The sequence below is a fragment of the Symsagittifera roscoffensis genome, chromosome 3 (assembly GCF_963678635.1).
Source record: "Symsagittifera roscoffensis chromosome 3, txSymRosc1.1, whole genome shotgun sequence".
Taxonomy (NCBI): Eukaryota; Metazoa; Xenacoelomorpha; order Acoela; family Convolutidae; genus Symsagittifera; species Symsagittifera roscoffensis.
The window spans coordinates 35,734,433-35,752,416 of NC_087064.1; the positions used below are offsets into that span (position 1 = coordinate 35,734,433).

General features: G+C 34.0%; 2 protein-coding genes across 2 annotated transcripts in view; one reads left to right on the forward strand and one right to left on the reverse strand.

Moving 5' to 3' along the window:
- LOC134841273 (uncharacterized) overlaps positions 1-1,439 on the forward strand; it is a 31,906-nt gene extending 30,467 nt beyond the window's left edge. The window contains exons 18-19 of the mRNA XM_063857153.1: positions 243-686; positions 999-1,439. Of these exons, the coding sequence (XP_063713223.1) occupies positions 243-686; positions 999-1,261 (707 nt within the window). The 3' untranslated portion in view covers positions 1,262-1,439. The remainder of the gene's footprint in view (positions 1-242; positions 687-998) is intronic.
- The window catches only part of LOC134842175 (WD repeat-containing protein 62-like), a 323,070-nt gene that overhangs the window by 234,949 nt on the left and 70,137 nt on the right, over positions 1-17,984 (reverse strand). The gene's annotated exons all lie outside the window — the stretch shown is intronic.

Below are 17,984 nucleotides of genomic sequence, written 5' to 3' on the forward strand. Positions count from 1 at the left end.
TCAACCAGAATTGAGGGAAGGGCGGTCGTCCAAGATTCAAAACCCGTCCGTACCGAGACGTGTTTTTGGACTATTTTCGGTGATTGAGCTATTATAATTTTTGACTGTTTTTTATACCAAGTTGAGCATTTCAAAAAAGCATTTCATCTACCAAAATCTTTGGAAGGATTTTTTGTTAATTTTTTTTGTACCGTAGTTTAATGCTACTCTAGCTTTCTACAGTAGCTTCATGTCTGCTTCAGATCAATTTTCACCTTGTCCGCAGTGCAGTGACCCCTTGACCTCTAAGAAACAGTCTTTTAAGGGGTCAAACGAAAACATGGAGTCTCAATTCTGCTCGCCCGAAGAAGATCAAACCTCCAACAACCATAAACTTCCCTGCACATGTTCAAGAGTCCCTAGGTATCCCCCCAACGCTGGAATATTTCCCATGATGGGTCTCGGAGGAGGTCACGTCAGTTGTGCGGGTGGTGGTGGAGTTGCACCGGGTGGCGTGTTGATTTCGCGCGTGCACCCTATGCAACACCGGAGTGTGATTGGAGTGGCCACTAATGGGTCCTACTTGAAGTCCAGCAACAACCCCTCATCCTCCGGGCGCGGCAGCTCCAGTGGGGGCAGTGCGTGTGGTGGGATAGGGGGAGGGGGTCATAGTGGAAAGGACATGAGCCATGAAATCGACAATTCTGGTTAGTATTTCTCTTCATGCTTTTTTCAATTCTCAAAGCAATCATATGCCAATAGTAAATGATTTTCAAAAAAGATAACGAGGCATCACCTTCAAAATAAACTGGTCTCAGTACCACTGGAATTAAGCAATCGACCAGATTTCTTCTAGTTGAAACTAGGAATTAGCTCTCAAGATTTTGAATGTTCTCAGTGATGATTCGATGATTTCGCAAATAAACTTGAGAATCTATACAGGTGCGCATTTTATTCAATTTTTCAGGATGTTCGGACGTTTTAAAATATTCTTTTTATGGTGTTTTGTTTCGTTTCAGATTCCGGCCGAGTTCCTGTCATGTATTACGCAAACATTTCAAACCAGCCTCAATCTCTGCAACAACAACAGTTCGCATCACAGGTGAGTTGCCAACCTCTCCTTACGAATCTCAATCACTTCCCTATCACATCCACGGGGCCCAACACCACGTCAGACTTCGAACTGGGGGCGAACAACGACTCCCTCCAAAAACAACACACACAAGCTAATACAAGCCCAGCTGCTGCTAACTTCCCGATGCCAATGTACGACATAGCCTAAGGAGCATTTAGCCGAGAGAAAATGAAATATTTAGAAAAAACTCAAGTAAACTAATTCTGGAGTAGCATAAATTAAGTATAAATCACTGTAGTTATAAGTTGAATGAGCCATCACATTAGAAATACACCTGAGGTCTTTTGAAAGGCCCAAATTTATTCAACAGTTGAATTAAATTTTAATTTGCAGTTTTAAGCAATTTGAGAAAAAATCTAGAAAAGGCGAATAATAAAAAGCATCTTAATATTAAAAATAAGTCGAATATTAAAAAGAAGTTGACTTTTACTTGTTATTATAGTTATACGTAAGCGATTAAGCAAAACGTCAATTAAGTGCTCGAAACCAGTATTCAAACAAAAACACCAATTTCACAAGTATCTGTAGTCGAAATCATAAAAACATGGATTGAGTTTTCACAGAAATAATTCTCCGTTCTCCTCTCTCGACGATTGTTGTCGAACAAAGTTCATTGCTAACCTCGCTAATACATTTCACTTCATTTGGCAAGCCCTGACTAAAATGGATTAGGATTAATTTTAGTATGAAAAAGTATGCAGATTTAATTGAGATCGTTTTTAGTACGAAAAAACTAAGAAGATTTAATAGAAAACGTTAAGTTTGATTTGTTAAAGTTTGAAAGTTAAGTTCGATTAAAAATGATCTTAAATCCCAGCTCAAAATTAACTTTTGATTTTTTTTCAGTCTTGAATTGTTTTTATTTTTAGGCAATCGGAAGGATTAAAACGGATTTCAATTGATTTAAATCAATTTTTTTCATTCGAATTTCTTCAGTTTTTAGTTTGTGTAGCAATTTTTAATTGCCCATTTTTTCGTTTTACATCAAGTATGGTAACATAATAAATAAACTTCTTGATTTGTTACCTACGTTTTTGCCCATAACCTGATATATAATGATGGCTTTTCCTTGATTTCATTGCATATTTTCGAGCCCAAAATATGATTAATGTTCATAATTTTCTTGATTTGTTATTATCTTGTTTCTAGTGATTATTTTTAAATAATTTTATTGCATGTTTTTGAGCTCAAAATTTGATTTACTTCGACCTTTTTCCTGATTAATTACATAGGTTTTTTGCTCAAATTCTGATTTAAAATGGATTTAAGTGAGATGGATTTAACCAATTTAAATCATTTTTTTCTTACATTTAATTTCATCCAATTTTTTTAAAAAAGATTGATTTCAACCGATTTAAAACCCATTTAAGATCGTAAAACGAACGTTGTTAATCAATTTGGATTGATTTAAAATCAATTTTAAATCAATTGAAATCGATTCGAAGCCATTTTTGTCAGTGCGGACAAATTATTTCAACTTATTAAACTTATTTCAATTTTCCTCTTTGAATTCTTTTCAGTTACATCACCCATGATGTACCACAAGGCACGGTGCCTTGTCGAATTTTTTCATACTAAATTTTCTACCATTTCAATAATAAATAAGACAAGACTGCTCGTAACAGGGCGAAGCCCTGAATGTTCCGACTGCCTTTTAAGGTTTATGGAGCAGCAATAATAACATAAAAAATTAAATGACAAAAAAAATGAATTTTTTTTTTAAATTTGAAATTTTTTCTGAAAATCATCCCCCCCACACGCCAGATAAAGTACAAAAAGATAGATTTCGTTCCTTGTAGCAAATCAATTATGGCAAATAAGCTTCGTTCAACCAATTTGGAACGATATATAAGACGGATTAAATCTCCGCTTACGCGTTAATAGCGCGAATTATATCGCGCGTTAATTGTCCCAAATTGGTCAAAATGGCAATCTTTAAACCCTCATAACTTTACGCAAAATGATCACAGGTGAAATATCTTTTCAAATTTAAGCTCAGGACAACAATGGCTTTCGAATGATATAAAAAAATTCCGTCAAAAATGGCTAGTTAAAAAGTCGAAATTTGCTTGATGAAAAAAAAACCCACCCCGAGCACAAATATTCCGTTACTTTCGTATCGAAAGTCGGAACAAAAACAAGTCCAAACCGTTCAGTTTGAAGCTGAAACATTTTTATTCTTGATCAAAAATAAACGTCAAAATAATAATAATCAATAAAATTAATAATCAAGTTTGTCTAAAAATGTAAGTAATTGGAATTGAAAACTTAAGATTTACAAGGATATTGGCGTTATGAAAGACGATGAATTGTTGTGTTTAGTACACAAAACCGGACAACTCTTATTATGGCTAGGCGCTGAAGATTCCGATTGCCTTTTGAGTTCTATTGAGTAGTGTTCGCTGTGGAGAAAAACTGAAGTTTTCAAAAAATGAGGAAAATAAGTATTATATTTTGTAAAATTATATTTCTTTCAAAAGTGATTTATTCAGACGCAACGTGAAATGCAGAGATATACTTTGCATATAGCAAAGTATTGAGTAGATCAAATGGCATGCCTCAAATCAATTTGAAACAATTTCTAAGACGGATTGACGATTAAGGGTTAACAATCTGAAAAAGAAGCGCGATAATTATCCCCCATTGGACTAACTGGCGATCCATAAATCCCCATAACTTTCACGGTTTGATTTTTTAATTGTTTCAAAATTCGTTTTTTTTTTTGTTAAAAGGAATGCAAACTCCACTATTGAACAGCAAAACTGTAGAAATAACAAAAAAACGTGATTGATTCCTAGTTGTAACAAAAAACGTGATTGATTTGAATTTGAAACCTAATTTTTGGACTTCCCAGCGCAATAAAAATTCAAACATTTTACCCATTGATCCAGTTTTCTCAAAAAATATCATGTCATGAAAAAATTGTTCGACAAAATTGTTCACAAATTATTCTACGAATTGAAATTGCTTTAAAGCCATATAAAATTTTGCTTAAGCCACTAATTTTTGAATAGCAATCGGTTTTTCGTTCCAACACAGAAAATGTTTGGAAATCGGTCTTGTCAACGATGATTGATTCACGTATGAAACCTGGTCAGCTGAATGCTTTAAAATACGGATCAAAAAACGGACATTTGGTCCAAACCTAAGTTGAACACTTCAATCCGAGTAATTCAGGCAGATATTTTAAAATATCTGCTTCCGCACAGTTCAAGTCAGACCAATCTTCCATACAGTTCAAGTCAAGTAAGCAACATCCACATCTCGACATTCTGACTCGAGGTCGGCGACTTATTCTTAGGCTTATAAAGTCGCGCTGATGTTAGTTCCGCGACCATAAATTCATAATCTGGGCAAGTTTTATAGTCACAGACAGCCTCATGAATTATTGAAAGATGTTTGCGATAGTCTAAAAATGAGTCAGGGTAGTATAATACTAACAATGTTGTTCTGCGAAATTTTAATTTTTGGTTTTAGTAATCAGACCATAAAATCAAATCAATAGCCTGGGTATTTCTTCAGCAGAAGAATAGAAAGCTTATTCGAATAACAATTACAAAAATTTCTTTGGTCAGACTACTGTTTGTCTCCACAAATTAATTTGTGTACCCATTGAAACTTTGCGTACGCTGACCATGAATCCTTCTATCAAACAACTTGTCAAAACATTTTATTGTGCTTCCCTGGCTGAAAATAATGAAAGATAACTAGATTTATTAAATATAAAATTGATATTCAGAGTTTTCCGTTGTTTTTTTTTCGCAGTAATCACTAAATTATTTTAAGACCAAAAAAGCTGATTTTTTAAACCAATCAATTTTTTGAGTTGGCCAGGATAACAGGGCGATGTACATTTTAAAAAACGACAAAAAAACGACAAAATTGAAAACGTTAGTTAGCGAGATAGAACAAACTACCTTGCAAAGGGACAGTTGAAACAAAAACAAATACAATTTTCAAAGTACCTTTATAACTTTGAAGCAACTGTGAGGCGCTACCTATTTGGATGTCAATCATTTCAGTTGCTATTTATATTCTTGAGAGTTTAGAACTTATGTTCGAAAAAAAGAAGGTTCGTACTAATACACTCGCTTCGCAAGTGTGAAAACTGCCTAAATGAATATACGACTTTATGCTTTAAAAAGTAGGCCAGTAAATGAGCAGACAAACGATAGACCGGCAATCAAACTTTGACAAGCGGGCAAGTTTTCAATTTAAAAAATCGGCAACGAGCCGGAAATGAACCCAGCAACTTCGTCGTCCCAAGTATGATCGTTACCTCTAGGCAAAACGCTCAAAAACTGCGAGGCAAAACGCTCAAAAACTGCTCAAAAACTGCAAAAACTGCAAAACTAATCAACTATTTCTTCAATACAAATGAAATTTGAAACCATTATCAGCAACACTATGAAACTTTCAATCCAGTGATTATTTGAAAACATCCCTAGGGTTAGTTACATTCTGGGGTTAGTTGCATTCTGGCCTTCGATATCTGATCTTCAATATGTAGCTATGTATAGGACAGGAGGGACAACACGCACTGCTCAACTAGCAACCCGCAGATTGTCGAAACTTTGAGGCAAAACACTCTTTGAGGAGCGCCACTAAACATATGAGATCTACCAAATGTTGTCTCGGAAGAAAAAGGAAGGCAAAAGCTTGGAGTACTTCTATGCAGAACTAAGTGGAAGGTCACCGAGGTGTAACTTGGGAACACAGGAAAGGAAAATGGTTGAAGACAAAATTATCTTCAACATGCGGAACAGGGACGCCCAGAACGAGCTGTGCAGGGAGACGAAAATTCCGGAAGAAGCACTTAAGATCACGACGTCATATGAACGCAGTGATAAAAATGCTAAAACGTATTAAGGGAGTGTACCATGACCACGGGAAGCGAATTTACGGCTACCGGGTGTAGGTTGCAAATCAGGGAATAATCGCAAATTAAGGAACCTGTAAGCAACATTCGCGGCCAAAGGGGCCGCGGATTTCAAAGGGGACTTGGGACCTATCAGAATCGAGGGGGAATCCGAACATCGGTTCGGAAATGCTAAAGTTACGATGAGACGAATATGACCCCGGAACACCGACAACGAAGTCCAGCAAGATCCGTTACGTGCAACTGCTGTAAGAAAGTGGGCCATTACGAGAGAAGACGCAAGGGAAAAAATTGTCGCGTGGGGGACAATCAGTATGACTAATCCAAGGGGTTGAAACTTTAGAATGGGAGGATTGCCACTCTGATGAAGTCAGCTCACAACGCGCAATTTCTGTAGGATTTGTAAAAAGGCAGCATCGCTAGTCATCGGAGAACTCCGATGACTATATCATAATTTTTTCTTGGTTCCCAATGAATTTAGAAAAAAGTGTTAATTACTGACGAAAAAAAAGTCGGATGTACAACAAAAAATAAAAAAACACATGAACTTATTTTTATTTGCTTCAGAAGGATCTTTTTAAAAAGGGGTTTTTCCATCTAATTTTCATAATCTGATTTAAGTTTCATTCGAATTTCATTAGGAAACAATAAACATGGGATATGGTAGACTAAACAGAAACCAGAAAAAGTTTATTGAGTCTAATTTGAAAGACTTGTACCTAACAGTTTTGAAATTATGATTTTTATAAACAATTTTTTTTCGATTAGTTGGAAGTTTCAGCTGCGTTTCAGTTAGCTTTCAGCTTAGATCAATTTCAGCAGATAAGATCAAGTTCAGCTAGAATAGCTCGGTTTTAAAATTAAAGATCAAGTATTAGGGCATTTTAGAGTTTAAAATATATGAATTCTAATCGTGTTTTGATTTTTTTTTCAAAATGCTCAATTTTGTTGATTAAAAAAGTCAATTTTTGTGCAAAAACTCTTACCATTGACTTACCGGTCAATCTCAATCTAATAACGTCAATTCTGAATGCACACCTATTAGACCAATGATAATTAGCAAATAGATAACGCGCGCCCAAAACTTCTCGAAAAAATTTGAGATTTTTACACAAAAACAAAAAAAAACACATTTTTTCTTTCCGTTCTCTCACTAATTCACAAACACATAAAAAAAGTTAATTGAAACCTTTAAATTAGTTTCCTTATGAAACGTTTTTCCAGTCACAGCTGAAAAAAAAGGAATATGATAAATCAATCGACCCTTTCGATGATTTTTTGTTGTACCTAATTTTAAACAAAGGTAAACAAAAAAACAAAGCCACCCGAATAAAACTTTTCCCCCAAATTCTATGATTGAAACAAAAAGGACAGAAACGTTCCGAAAACCTTCATATCAGAAAAAAAAACAAACGGTGTTGAGAGTAAAAAAACTATTCAAACGGAAGAAAAAATTTTCATCAGGCACAATTGACAACATTAGTTCCAAAAAAAACATTGGAAACCAAAACAAAAAATGGAGAAAATTGAAAAAAAAACTTCCAAAATTTATATATTTTGCGCGTAAAATATTAATTTTTTCCCTCAAAAAACCGTTTTCTTAGAAACTGTAGTATCAAGCCATTAAAACCAAAATCTTTTTAAAATTTTTTAAATTTTTCTTATTTAAAATTTTGCGAAAAATCATTGCACAAGTGAACTGTTGAGTTTTTCTATCCAGAGGGTGCTAAAAAGCCTTATAATTTAGCTTTCCTTTCCATTAAGTGTTCGTAGCCCAAAAACAACTAATTAGTTAACTTAACTCAAAATGTTATTTACTGGTTCGACAACGGGGAACTTTTTGAAATTTTTCAAAACTCAGTTTAGTTACGACTGAAAGAGTTTTAGGTATGATAAAAGGATTGAAAATTAGTAAAAACAGTTTTAACCAAGGCGCTGAGCGGGGCTGCAAAATGATCAAAGAGTCATCTTTTTCAAATCTCGGGAACCAACTTCTTTATCTAATTTGTTATAAGTAAGCCTTGTAATTTTTGTAAGTTTAGAAAAATCTTTTAATTTTCAATGATTAGATTTTGGGTAACCTTTAAATTTTCTTACAGGTGGTCATTCAATTTTTTGAATAAGCTCATTTATGATTCAAAAATTTCACTGAATTTTTGAAGGCATTAAAAATAATAGCTTAACACTCCATAAAGTTAGAGAGCACAAAGTGCTTCTAATTGAAGAAAAAAAAATTCTTTTTCGCATGGTACAAAACCAGTAGAAATTGTCTTTCGAGTCACAATTAAATGGTCTTTAAAATGGTTTACCAAAAGACCTATTACGTTGTTTCTTGTGATAACTTTTTTTATTTTTTCATGAAAAATGATAAAAAAAATTGAAATACTCAAAACAATGCTTCCCGTTTTGAATGACTGAAGCGAGTAAGAAATTATCTGGGCGGCGTAACCGACAACAATTGTTCTAAAAAAAAACAAGAAATAACAAAAAGACAAATAAGAGATAAAAAAACGCACGAGAAAGTTTTTCTGAAGTTTCGAAAAATTTGTTTGCACAATAATTCCAAGTTTTTTATTCATTTTTTTTCTGTTTAAAATGGGTTCATCTTGGGATGTGGTAGAATAAACAGAAACCAGAAAAAAGTTTATTGAGTCTAATTTGAAAGACTTGTACCTAACAGTTTTGTAATTATGATTTTTATAAACAATTTTTTTCGATTAGTTGGAAGTTTCAGCTGCGTTTCAGTTAGCTTTCAGCTTAGACCAGTTTCAGCAATTATGATCAAGTTCAGCTAGAATAGCTCTGTTTTAAAATTAAAGATCAAGTATTAGGGCATTTTAGAGTTTAAATTATATCAACTCTAATCGTGTTTTGATTTTTTTTTCAAAACGCTCAATTTTGTTGATTAAAAAAATCAATACTTGTGCAAAAACTCTTACCATTGACTTACCATGAACCAAAAAACGCAATATAATACGTCATTTTACAATCCACACCTATTAGGACAATGATAGTTAGCAAATAGATAACGCGCGCCCAAAAGTTCTCGAAAAAATTTGAGATTTCTACACAAAAACAAAAAAACAACATTTTTCTTACCGTTCTTTCACCATTTCACAAGCACATAAAAAAAGTTAATTGGAATCTTTAAACTAGTTTCCTTATGAAGCGTTTTTCCATTCACAGCTGAAAAGAAAGGAATATGATAAATCAATCGACCCTTTCGATGATTTTTTGTTGTACCTAATTTTAAACAAAGGTAAACAAAAAAATAAAGACACCCGAATACAATTTTTCCCCACAATTTCCATGATCGGAACAACAAGGACAGAAACGTTCCGAAAACTTTCATATCAGCAAATAATACAAACGGTGTTGAGAGTTAAAAAATTATTCAAACGGAAGAAAAAATTTTCATCCGGCACAATTGACACCATTAATTCCAAAAAATCATTGGAAACAAAAACAAAAAATGGAGAAAATTGAAAAAAAAACTTCCAAAATCTATATATTTTGCGCATAAAATATTAATTTTTTTACCTCAAAAAACCGTTTTCTTAGAAACTGTTGTATCAAGCCGTTAAAACTAAAATCTTTTTTAAAAAATTTTAAGTTTTTCTTATTTAAAATTTTGCGAGTAATCATTGCACAAGTAAACTGTCAAACTTTTCTATTCAGAGGGTGCTTAAAAAGCCTTATAATTTAGCTTTCCTTTCCATTAACTGTTCGTAGCCCAAAAACAACTAATTAGTTAACTTAACTCAATATGTTATTTACTGGTTCGACAAAACTCAGTTTAGTTACGACTGAAAGGGTTTTAGGTATGATAAAAGGAATGAAAATTAGTAAAAACAGTTTTAACCGAGGCGCTGAGCGGGTTGCAAATTGAGCAAAAAATCATATTTTTGAAATCTCGGGAACCAACTTTTTTATCTAATTTGATATAAGTAAACCTTGTAATTTTTGTTAGTTTAAAAAAATCTTGTAATTCCTAATGATTAAATTTTGGGTAGCTTTTTAAAATTTCTTACAGGTGGTTGTTGAATTTTTTGAATAAATTCATTTATGATTCAAAAATTTCACTGAATTACTGAAGGGATTAAAAATAATAGCTTAACACTCCATAAAGTTAGAGAGCACAAAGTGCTTCTAATTGAAAAAAGATTTCTTTTTCGCATGGTACAAAACTAGTAGAAATTGTCTTTCGAGTCACAATTAAAAGGTCACTAAAATGGTTTACCAAAAGACCTATTACGTTGCTTCGTGTGATATTGATTTTTATATTTTCCTGAAAGTTGTTTAAAAAACTTGAAATACTCCAAAAATGCTTCCCGTTTTCAATGACTGAAAAAAACCTCGCTGCTGTGCACATTCATTAAAAAAATACAATCAGTATTGTTCTGCTAGTTGAAATAAGAGAGCTGTGAAAGCGAGTAGGAAATTATCTGGGCGGCACAACCGACAACATTTGTTCTGAAAAAACATGAAATAAAAAAAAAGACAAATAAGAGATAAGAAAAACGCAAGAGAAAGCTTTTCTGAAACTTCGAAAAATTTGTTTGCACATTAGTTTCAAAGTTTTTTATTCATTTCTTTCTGTGTAGAATGGGTTCATCTTTTGATTAAATATTCGGTTCAGTCACATTTTTGAAGCCAAAAAAGCAAATTTATCTAACATACGTAACTCGTTTGAGTAATATGTTTGTCCAACGACATTACGAGGCCAAACTGTGCATTCCGTGCATTGTAAGCGCATTCAGCAACAGATCAAGATCAAATTTGTTGCGGAATACGCAACTCTACTATTTTTTTGATCTTCTTCGCTGTTTGGATTCCACAAACAAAAATCTAAAACTTTCTACCGCTCAAAATCATCGCTCCAAAAATAGGCGAACTTGCGGAATCCGCAACCGTATTGCTGAATCCAGAACGTTTTATGGAATCCACAAACAAATAATGAGACATTATGGGGCCAAACTGGGCATTCCGTGCATTGTAAGCGGTTTCCGCAACAGACCAAGATCAAATTTGTCGCGGAATCCGCAACTCTACTATTTTTTTGATCTTCTTCGCTGTTTGGATTCTACAAACAAAAACCTAAAACACTCTACCGCTCAAAATCATCGCACCAAAAATAGGCGAAATTGCGGAATCCGCAACCGTATTTGCTGAATTCAAAACGTTTTATGAAACCCACAAACACATAATGCGACATTTGTATAGCTAAATTGAGCTGCTGCGGATTCCGCAACTCTAAGCGGGACCTGCAAATTGTAAGTGGAATCCGCAAATTGTAAGTAGAATCCGCATTTTGTTTGCGGATTCCGTTTACAAATATGTAAATGTGTAGTATAGCATTTGAAAATATATCTTTTATTTACTAGGTGGTCACCAGAAAAATCAATCTCAATTACTACCTTGGTCAAATACCAGATGAAATACCAAACTTTTGGTCTCAATTCCTGTCAACCCAAAATTTGATCTCAAATCTTGTCAACTTCGATCTCAACTTCGATCTCAATTCACAAGAATGAGAATCTACAAAATCATCGTCATTTGGGATTGATGGAATCATAAATACTGACCAGTATTTGAGATTTAGGCAATCACAAAAACTGACTTAAAGTGGCGATATGCTGTATGTTGTATTTCCATACACTCTCAACCCAATGACTACAAATATTTAATTTTTTCGGCGTTATGCTTCCATAATCAGTATTTAGGATTAACGCAATCACAAAAACTGACCTATTTTGTCGATACGCTTTGTGTTGTATTTTCATACACTCTCAAACCAATAACTCCAAATATGGAATTTATCCGGTGTTGTGTTCCAAATTACTAAAAAGTGACATCCACCGACTTGGTTAACAAATGTTTTGAGATTTGTCCGCTGACTATGGTTGAGTCCTTGCCTATAAACTCAGCATTGCTATAGATAAGAATTCCAGCTCAAGCTTTTAATTGTGAGGGGTTTTAGAATGATATAGAGAAGGGTCATTAGTGAAGCAATTTTAACCTAGAAGCTAAGGGAGATGCAAAATGGATCAAATTCAAAAAACAAATCACCTCTCTAGCATCAAAAAGCTCTTAAAGTTATAATAATCTTGTAATTAGTTTTTAACTTATTAGATGAAGTTAGTTTTTTAACTGTAACCGGTGGTTGTCTGTAACTCGAAAAAGTGAAACTTGTAACTGAAAGCATTTGAACAATATGAGAGTTCAATTAAAATAATGGCCTCTAAGCGCTCTAAAAAGCCCATTTTTACATTAAAAAATTAGAGAGCACAGAAAACTTGTAGTTTAAAATGCAGTGCTTGAAAAAGTGCGCATGATACAGAAATTTTTTGTTCCAATGTTTACAGATTCAAAACTCCAATAACCTGTATTAGTTTTGGTTTATGATGGTTTATCTTGAATGACAAATAGTCTTAAGTTTATCAATTACTTTTAAGCTTTCCCGCAATGCATTCATTTTTTTTAAATTGAAACTACAAGCTTAGTTGTTTGCAACTTGAGTTCTGTGACATTTCTTAGTTAGCTAAGCCTGGTAATTCTCTAGCTACAAAAAAAAAACAATTTTCTTGATAACATTTCTCGACCAAACAATGAGTTCTTAACAATCAATCATGTAATAAAAGTTTTGGTTAATTAACAAAAAATTTAAGGTTTCGAGATAAAGGAGGAAAATGTACAATAAGATGATATGCTGGAAAAATTTTTTGATCATCTAACCCTCAAGAAAAATTGGTGGTTTGTTCTTTTGAGTGGTAACTATTTGACCAGACTATCAAAACAAATTTCGAGCAAACAGCCCGCACTTAAGAAAAGTGAAAACAAATTGATTATAATGGATTTTCGTGGTCTATAATGTTGTAAAAATAATCGATTCCCATAATACGCTCAGGCAACAAAATTGGACTGAAAATGGATTTAAATCCATTTCTTTCTCGCCAAAACAAAATGCATTATAATTCAATTTGCATCCATTATAATGGATTTTTTTCCAATTTATTTTTGTTTTGCACGTCGTGCAAATCAAGTTGCAAAAAGATTCCGTTGAGCTCCACCCCCCCCCCCTCCAACGTTTGCCCTTAGCTCCCCTTCAATCACCCTAATGTTTGCCCCTTTGCTCCCCTCCCCCCACTGAACCCTCCGCCCCCCACCTGATCAACCCCCCTCCCCACCTGAACATCCCCCGCCTGAACAGCCCCCCCCCCCCCCCACCTGAACCAACATACCCCCCCCCACCTAAACCCACCCCCCACCTGAACCCAACCCCCCACCTGAACACCCCCACCTGAACCCACCCCCACCTGAACCCACCCCCCACCTGAACACGTTAAGTTGGGGGGGGGAGGGGAGGTTTGTTCTAAATGGGCAAACGCTAGGGGGATAATGTTGAGTAATATAAAAAACTAACAAAAATATCAAAGTTAGGTTGAAAAAAATTCAATTGAACAAAAGTAACCAAGGTAACCAACTTTAACTTATAACGTAGAAAAGACTTTATGTGCGTTGAAATTCGCATCTCAGTAAAGTGGAAAAAATTTGATTATATTTTAGTTTCATTGTCAGTGTCCACAAAAGTGAAAAAATGTCGATTATAATGGATGAAAAAAGGGTTTTGTTGCCTCGAAAAATAGTTATATTATAATACTTTTTTAATTGATTATAATAGATTTGTTTTCACTTTTGTGGACACTGACAAGGAAACTCAATTATATTGATTTTTAATCATGGAACTCCAATGCGGGAATCGTCCCATTTGCCTGATAGTAACCAATCATTTTTCAAAGGACTGCTTGTTTTTCGGTAAATTTTGCTAAGGATTTTTTAAATGATTACACAAATTCAAATATATTTGATGTGAAACTCTAAAAAGTAAAAACTTGGAATAATGAGAAAAAATTTTTTACTGGAGTTTCCGAATGAAAACTAAGGTGTAAAGCAAAACTTTGTTACTAAACACAATTTCAAAGCTCAAAATTGTAAATGAAATACAAAAAAACACAATCCTAAAAGAAAATACTTTGTTTTCTAAAAACTTCCAAGTCAAATTCACATCAAAATCCTCAATTTATATTGTACTTGAAATCATTTGAACTTGAAAAAAAAACCGAACAAAAAATAAACTGAAAATCATAATGTTCTGTCTTTTCTTATTACTATTTTTCTCTGGTTCTTAAAAAGATATCATATTGAACAATGATTTTGTCCCAGTGTCTTAATACAGCGGATGCAAAGATGAGGAGAATGAATCAATTTAGAGTATCATCTGTACAACAAAACCTAACAAATTTTTACCTGACGATTTATAATTGGTACGGAGAAGAGACATGCAGATATTTTGTCAACCAAATCAAAATTGACCGACTTAAATCATTGTAATGGCAAAAGTCAAAAAAATAACAACAATCATAAAAGTAACCGTATTAATAAAGCAATTAGGCAGAATCCAAGAGCTTCCAGTTTCCCAGTTTTCAGCAGTTTTGGCTGATACCCATGTTTTCTGATATGATGCAACAGATGCAAGCAAATTAAGTTTGATTCACAAAGTACGTAAGTTCTTTAAAGATTTACTAGTTCAATAGTATGAAGTCAACAAAAGAATCCAATATCGTCAGAACCGTATAGTTCCAATAAAAAAGCATTCTATAATAAAAGTTGTTTATGGTTTTTTTTGTTTTCAATTTCGAAAAGGGAACGCTTTTTGTGGTATTTGTTGCGTTGTAACTGAAGTTTCAATCCACATGGTTTTGGAGATTGCAGTCGTAGTTATCGTTCGTATTATCTTAAAATAATAGAATATTGTAGAACTCGTAATACAAAAAGGGCCGTAGTAATCGGCTTTTATTAACTTTTTCCTTCGAGGAGATTGTTAAGCAGTTAAAGTTGCAACTTCTCGCTTCTTTGACCGTCTAAAAACTGACCCGTCTTCAGCCCTTTTTTTTCTGGATTTGCATTGTCGATTTTTCACTTTTTGACCTATAATATTTATCAACCACAATTATGACTGTGTATTGCACGGGAGAAGACGTTTTTGGTGTTGCGTTTTTTTTTATAAAGACAAGTTTTTATATAATCACCTGAACCACGTTTCTACTATGTGATCCATTTTGCTTAAGCAGTATGGCTGAAACCGTTCATTTACTTTGTGTTCATTTTTCACCCATTCAGCAGCCTTGTTTGGACTAAAGAAAACCCCGTAGTTCACCACAGTTTTGTTAGTGAGCATGTTGTCTTGATATACAAGATGTTTTAAAAAAGATGTGTTCGGATAAAATACTGATTGGCTGTTTAAATAATAAGATTAGTTCAGATGAATCTTTGTGTTGAGATCCAATTTTTTTTTCATAAAATTATGTCAAGTTTAATTTTACGGACAGATTTTGTTGCTATTAGTTGTAACTAATAATCAATTCTTATGTTTTTTGCTCGTTTGATCGTTTTCATCACCAACCAAGTAGTGGCATTGAAAGCTAAGTCTCCTGCAATAATTTTTTTTGGGTATTTTAAACTGCCGGAGAGATTGTTTAGCTTATTCAGGAGATTCATAACCTTTACAGCAAACCAGTGATTTGAGCTTGGCGTTTGCCCATTATAGAAGACAGCAGAGGAGGATTGGCTTAAGAGTTTAATTTTGATCTATCATGGAAACCGAAAGCTCATAATATAGTTTGAAAAAAAAATGATGATATAATTACCAGAGATAAGTACACCACGATGTTTAATTGCCTTTGTTCATAGTCATTACTCCAAATTGTGTAGTCGAGGAAAAATGAAGCTGCGTATTTTATGTTTTATGTCCGGGACAAGCCAGCTTTCAGTTACGCAAATAAATTAGCTTTAATTTATTTCGACTGCGTTTGTCTTCCTGATAGATCTATCTATCAGACTTCCTACGTTGAAAATGAAAAGGTTCGTTTGCTTGGCTTGTAATTAGTTTTTATTCTCGATATATCCGTTTTCATTCTCTGGTTCTTCTTCAATCTTTTCGAGCATTGCACAAGCTTTGTCTTTTTTCTGCTTCAATTCACAATGAATATTTTTCTATTCTGGAAGACCTTGGGTCGACAATGAGATTTCAGAATTGTTTTCTTTGTAACTTAGCTCTTGTTTACTGGCTTCTTTGCTTATCAAAACTTTTGGCTCGTTGTTTTTAGGATGTGTTGACTTCAGGAGATGTGTTGAAAACACTACGACACTTTAGATTGCTGTTGATTAGTATACAAGAACAGTAGCTCGTTTTCAATTTTTTTGTTGAACTCACCTCAGCGTTTCACACTTCTTATCTGGCAACCAGTATTTAGAAAACAAGGATAATTTTGAGCTCTGTCCTTCCGTCTTAAAATTTTCTACTGCATTTTGTCATTTATTCCAGGTATACCCTTGCTACCTGAACCACGCACATTGGGGGTTTCTCTAGCATAAAACTATTAGCATGAGATAACTATGAGGTAACTCACTTGAACTTGTTTCTGACAAGCGCTGGAAAGCCACTGAAAGATTCGTTCATTTCCTTCACTGTCGCAATTAGTTTGTGGAAATCGAGTTTGATCTTCTTTCTGTTTTCAGAACTTTTTTTTCATTACTGCGTCCCTTGCTAGCTTGTCCCTCTCTTTTGTTGCGAGGCACGCAAGAGTCGCAGAGTTGGAGCAATTTTTCTCACAGATCGACCATGCAATTTACAGCGACTGTAGTGAGCCTAGTATACTGATTAGTCATATCTAGGTTGCATCCGCATCCATTGAAATCATATCATTGTTCGTTTTCAGTAACTGCTACTGTAAATGTCTTCCATATAGTAGTTTTTGAACCCTTGCAGCTAATGCAATGAGTTTCAAAATTTTCAAACAACAAATTGCGTATCGGAAAAGGAAGTTTAAAAGAAAAAAGGCACTTTAACAAACAAAATTTTATATGCCTAAGACAAAAAAAGTCAAAATAAATGATAATTTGTACACAAGGATGAGGTTTACTGGAGAGATAAGCCCGCCAACTTTATGGGGTCGCAAAATTTTTTAAAAAAAAAAACGCCTTGAGACTGGTCCTCTCCTTGCCTGGTAGCTCAAAGCAACGAGAGGAATGCAATTTAAAGATTGCTCATACAGTTTTTTTCAAATTTCAGTTACGCAATCTTTTCAAAGACCTTTCTGAGAAAAACTCAGCAGTCGCGAAGAAAGTAAATTTCATTTATTATTAATCAGTTTTCTTCTTTCTTTTTTTTATTAAGCTTCTTCTTCAACTTCATTAATCTTTTTGAACTTTTGCATTTTTTTTTTGCAGAACATTTCTTCTTTGCAAAGTAGCAGAAATTGTCAAATTTGAATTACACTGTCATTAGGATGCTCATATCAATGGTTACTGAAAGATGTAAAAAAATGAATGCAACTATATTCAGTGCGTTTTTCTTTAATGCATACGACAGAAAATTTGCACAAAAGTTATACAACTATTCCGGTTGAGCGAAGTTCAATCAGACGTTTTGGTGTTTCAACGCGCTGGTTCCAGATTATTGCGTTCTGGATAGAAACTTGAAAGTTGCCGAATAATAGCACACTATCTCCCAGATCAAGGACGCTATTTACAGCGACTGGAGTGAGCCTAGTACATTGAGTAATCATAAGTGAATTGCATGGAATTTCAATGCAATGTGTTTTGATGAATCGGTTAGATTTGAGATACTGCTTGAAGCTTTTGATGACATGGATTACCAGATTGGGTTCAACGGGTGTTTTTATTAGGGCCAAAATATTCGGACAAATATAAGTTTAAAGACAATCCTCGTCTTTTTTTTTGCAAAAATGCACATCAGTGGAAATTTCCCATTGATATCTTTTTTGAGATCGAAGCAACGACAAAAACAAATGCAAAAAGAGTTAAACGATCACCATCTGGCTGGTGCGCTAAGAAATCACCAAAGTATCTATCGAGTAATAGATTGGTTAGGTAATTGTTGGTTTTACTCAATGCCAAGGGTTACCCAAT